The 4,820-nt window shown below is 51.3% G+C and overlaps 1 protein-coding gene across 1 annotated transcript; it reads right to left on the minus strand.

Moving 5' to 3' along the window:
- Positions 1-2,941: 2,941 nt before the first annotated feature.
- FBXL14 (F-box and leucine rich repeat protein 14) lies at positions 2,942-4,144 on the minus strand. The gene has a single exon (XM_015823737.1). It carries the CDS (start codon positions 4,142-4,144, stop codon positions 2,942-2,944), a length of 1,203 nt encoding a protein of 400 aa, XP_015679223.1.
- Between the last annotated feature and the right edge of the window lie 676 nt (positions 4,145-4,820).

A 4,820-nucleotide genomic window follows, 5' to 3' on the forward strand; every position in this document is an offset into this window, starting at 1 on the left:
TAACATCCAAAATTGGCATTTATTTTTATTTGAAAGCCTGAATTACAAATATTTCAACCATTCCCCAGTTTCTCCAAATTCACTCAACTTATTGTGCAACAAACTAAAAGGAAAAACTACATGTTGTTCTTATAGCAACTGAGACAGTGCGTTTCATTGTTATGCCAGGAGGCATTTGCCCAACAGTGCACTAAAAACTATTAGTCGGCAGGCGCAGGCACAAACTGTTATGTACAGGTAGGATAGTGTAGAAGTTATAAAGATCCTTTCAAACGGAACCATTTGCTGTACAGTGAACTTCTAATTTGGAAGTTACTTAACCTTTTATGCTCAAAGGACCAAAAGCGTTCCAGTGGCTTTGATTCACTAAACCAAATTGCTCATAAACCAAGAAGGGAGGGGACAACAACTCTCCTCACAACTTAGGATATTCCCTGTCTTTTAAAGGACAAAGACACACATGCAACGTTTTTTTTAAAAAACATACTTCATATTTCCTTTTTTTATTATATAAATATCAGTTTAGCCTTTTACTGTAAGAATATAAAATGTTTTAAGAGGATCTTTAATTTTATACAAATTCATAAACAGTACATTTACTCCATGATTGGGGGGGGGGGGGCTGTAGCGTCTGGGCTTGTCCAAATTTCACATTTCCTTGAACTGTGGAGAATTGGAAAAATCTACACTGGCCCTTCCTCCCCCATCGATTTTGCTTTCTTCAAAGTTGTCTTGATCCTCCTTCAAAGACAAGCATCAAGAAGTGGCTTTCATTTTAAAGGCAGAACAGAAGTTGGCTTGAAGTTGACTTTTTCCCATTCGTGTTGCAACTGCAAGTCAGTCTGTTCTGTTTGCTCCTCTCTCTCTGGGCACTTCCTTACTGGAAGCTCCATACTTCGGATCTAAGTAATTTGAGAAGGGAAGGCAGGAGTTTGCATATATTTAAAGAAACAAGAGTTCCTACTTTCACATTTCTTTAATCATTGCCCAATCACTAATTTGGACATCCCCGTGTTTCCATGTCTTTGTGCTAGAAGAGTGAGAAAACAAAAGCACTGGTGGGTTTCCAAAACTTTAGTCAAAAAAGGAAGAGGCATCAAGTTTATAGGTGACAAGCAGGGGCAAAAATTCCTAGTCACTTTTCCTTCTCCTCTTCCTATCCCCCCCCCTCCAAATCCTAAAGCCCAGGGGAAATCTTACCAGTCTAGGCACAACATAATTTCAGTTTCAACTTTCTCATAAACATTCCAAGGCTGAGGGAAGGAGAAAAAAAACAACCACCCAAACCCGAGGTAGCCAAATGTTTATATAGTGATAGTATACTTGAGTTAAAATTCACAAGGGTAGCCACTTCAGCTGTCTTTCAAACTTATTCCATGTATGAAGAGGATAAGAGAACAAATAAAACAGCTAAGGTATAAAAGGGTGGGTGGGAGGGTTGTAGAAGGCATATTGTTGCCTTTCTGGTGATGATTAATTCCATCACTCTGCCTCCAATCCTCCAAAAAATGAAATTGTGGCTATGTTTTTTTTTTTTTTAAAAAAAATCTGTTTCCCCAAAAGATGAAATAAGTAGGAGGGGAAAGCCACAGAAACATAAAAAGTAAAAAAAGATGATTCAACTTTGTAATGATTTCAGCAGCAAAGGAAATATGGTGATGATGTGGGTTGGATACAGCATAAAATGAGTTTCTGGGGAAAATGTGATGGCCCTCTAAGCAACAATGAGCAAAATGAACACATAGCTGACACTCCAAATAATGGCATTTCAAAAAAGCCTCTCTTCTCAGTAAAAGGCTCGATATTTCTAATCTCAAACTGGGAAAAAGCAGAAGGGGGAGGGGGAACCAAGGGTTCTAGGGTTTAGGAGAGCTAGAACAATAGGGCCAGGAAAGACTTGCCCTTTTTAGACAGATTTTCTGCCAGTCAGTTGAGATATAAAGGCCAATGGCCTGACTTGGTATAAGGCAATGCCCAAATCAATTTGATATCTACAGGTTGCCTACATTATTAAGAAAAGGATGGCAGACTACAAAAAGCATGGTGAGGGTTGATGGACAAGCATAGTCGAAAGGGACTAGAAAAGGATGAGACTATTTGCCCAATAAAAGGCAGGTTCTCATGAAATTAGAAAGGGAATAGGGTAGGATTCTTTTATCCCTAGTGCAGAAATAAGTGAAATCAGTGGGGGTAAAGGGGCTGCGTCCATCCCCAGTGCATAAATGATTTGAGAAGCTGCATTTCCAATAAAAAAATGATACTGTATCCACCCACATGGAAGGCTGCTGTAGAGTGCAGTTGTCTCCCTCTAATTCAGAGGAAGGAATTATGAAACAAAGTACAGGTAGTCCTCAACTTATGACCAGTTGCTTAGAGACTGTTCAAAGTTCCAACAGACTAAGGTGTACTTAAGACCCAGGTTAAAAATTCTGGCTACCACCCTCCTGCAGTCATGTGATGGTACTCTGAGTCGTGTGGTAGTAGCCAGCTCAGCAACTGGCCACAATTATGGCGATTTGCAAGCGCCCGCAGTCACGTGACCATTTTGTACCAGTTTTGCTGAAAACCAGCATTTGCTTCCAGTTTTCGGCAAAACTGAACCCATAGAAGACCACTGACTTGCTTAATGACATCAGATTCGCGTAACGACTGCTGCAAAAAAGTTGTCAAATCAAGGGATCTTTATAACCATCATGAGTTATGACCATGATAGGCAGGCTCCATTATGGTCATAACTTGAGAACTACCTGTATGGTCCCCCTTTCTCTCACCTCCATTGTGTGGGCACAGAGGCAGGCAAGTAGCCAAGATGCTTTCCCTTCCCTTCCCTCCCCCAACCCCCCCCTTGGAGGACTATCGCCCCCCCTCCACTTTCCTCTACTGCAGCAGTCAGTTGGTGAAGCCTTCCGGCGGGATGGGGCTCTCCGGGTGTCCCCTCCTCTCACCTTACTTTTTCACTCTCAGTCATTTGCCAGAGTCCCAGATTGAGCACCTTGAGGCAGGGCAATTGAGTGATGCGCTCCAGGCCTCTTTTAGTGATGCGGGTACAGCCATAAAGGTCAATGCCTGTGAGCTGACTAAGGTGCTCAGCGATAAGCTCCAGGCCTTTGTCAGTGATGCGGACACACTGGCCAATGTTGAGAGTGCGCAGTCCATGCATCTGGCGCACCATGCGGTTGATGCCCTCGTCGCTGATGTGGCAAGAGCAAAGGGAGAGAGAGCGCAACCCATCGAGGCCCTGTGCAATGTAGGCCAGGCTTTGGTCTCCGACTTTGTCACAAAAGGAGACATCCAAGCCTGAAAGGCGCAAGCTGCCCATGGCCAGGTGCATGATACCTGTGTCACTAATATTGTCGCAGGAGCGTAGGTTCAACATGCGCAAGCTGCTCATGTGTGACAGGTGCAGCAGCCCTGCATCCGAGATCCCCCCACAAAAGCTGAGGTTGAGTTGGCGCAGGCGAGTGAGACCCCGGGCCAGATGCTTGAGGGAGAGGTCGCTGAGCTTCTGGCAGTCCTGCAGCGTCAGCTGTTCCAGCCCCAGGCAGCCCTCTGCTGCGCTCCGGGTCATGCCCGCTAAGTGCCCGATGCCCACATCGGACAGGTGGCGGCAGGATCGCAGATTGAGGCTCTTGAGGCGTTGGAGGCCCCAGGCGATGAGCAAGAGGCCCGTGTTGGTGATGTTGCTGCAGCCCCCCAGCTCCAGCACCTCCAGGCCCTTGAGGTACTGGGCGATGCGGCCCAAGCTGCTGTCGGTGATCTGCTTGCAGAGGCTGAGGTTCAGCGCGCGCAAGGAGCCGATCTCCGCCACGAAGGCGTGGCCCAGCCCGTTGTCGGTGAGGTTGTAGCAGCCGCTCAGGTTGAGGCTCTCGATCTCCGCCATGCCCTGGATCACGTAGCTCAGGCTGCGCCGCAGCGACAAGATCTGCACCCGGCGGATGCCCCGCGCCGCCAGGCTGGGGAAGAGGGACGGGTTGGCGCGGCGCAGGTGCAGCTTGGCCTCCACGCCTCGCCAGACCGAGCGGTGGTACGCGGCGTCCCGCCAGGCCGTGCACACCTGCGCCACCCGGCCCTTGTCGCGCACCTCCAGGTAGCCGAAGATCATGGCCAGCAGCTCCGGGAACAGGCACGAGACGTGCGTCTCCATCGCCCGGGCCCGGATCGCCTCCGCCGTGCGGCGCCTCGGGCCCGGCGTCCTTGCGCCGCTCGACCCGGGCTCCGAGCCTCGGCGCGCCGGCCCCGCTGCTCGCCCTCCGGCCCTCTCCCGGCCCGGCCTTCACATCGCCGCCGCCAGGGCGGGCTCGGCCAAAGAGAAGTCCGTCGGGCCTCGGCCGCGCCGCCGCCCTCGCTCCGCCTCCGCCTCCTCTAGCCGCGCCACGCCAGGCAGGCCGCGCAGCCGCCTCGATCCCGGCCTCGGGCGGCCCCACGCCGCATCGTGCTCAGCCCCGCGGGCGAGTCCGTCCTCGGAGCTCTCCTGCCGCCTCTTCCCTCCTTTGTCTCCCAGCCGGGGCGGGCGAGAGGAGGGCGGCCTGCCGCCGAGTTGCGACTCTTGCCGCCGCCGATCTCGGGACCCGCCTCTGCCCCTCTTCCTCCGGTCGGCAGGTTCCGACTCGCTCGTTGCCTGCCGGGCCCCGGCGCCGCGTTCGAGCCGGGCGGGCGGGGGGAGGAAAAGGAGGAGGCTGGGCTGGGCCTGGTTGGGCTGCACCACACCTCCCTGCGCCGCCTGCGCAATGGTACGATCCGGAACACTCCGAGCCGTCGCCTTGACAACAGCGCCCCCTTCGCCCCCTCTTCTCCCTTTCGGCTGCCCGGAAGGATTAACT

This window comes from Protobothrops mucrosquamatus, unplaced genomic scaffold (assembly GCF_001527695.2).
Source record: "Protobothrops mucrosquamatus isolate PMUCROS unplaced genomic scaffold, P.Mucros_1.0 scaffold1970, whole genome shotgun sequence".
Classification (NCBI taxonomy): Eukaryota; Metazoa; Chordata; class Lepidosauria; order Squamata; family Viperidae; genus Protobothrops; species Protobothrops mucrosquamatus.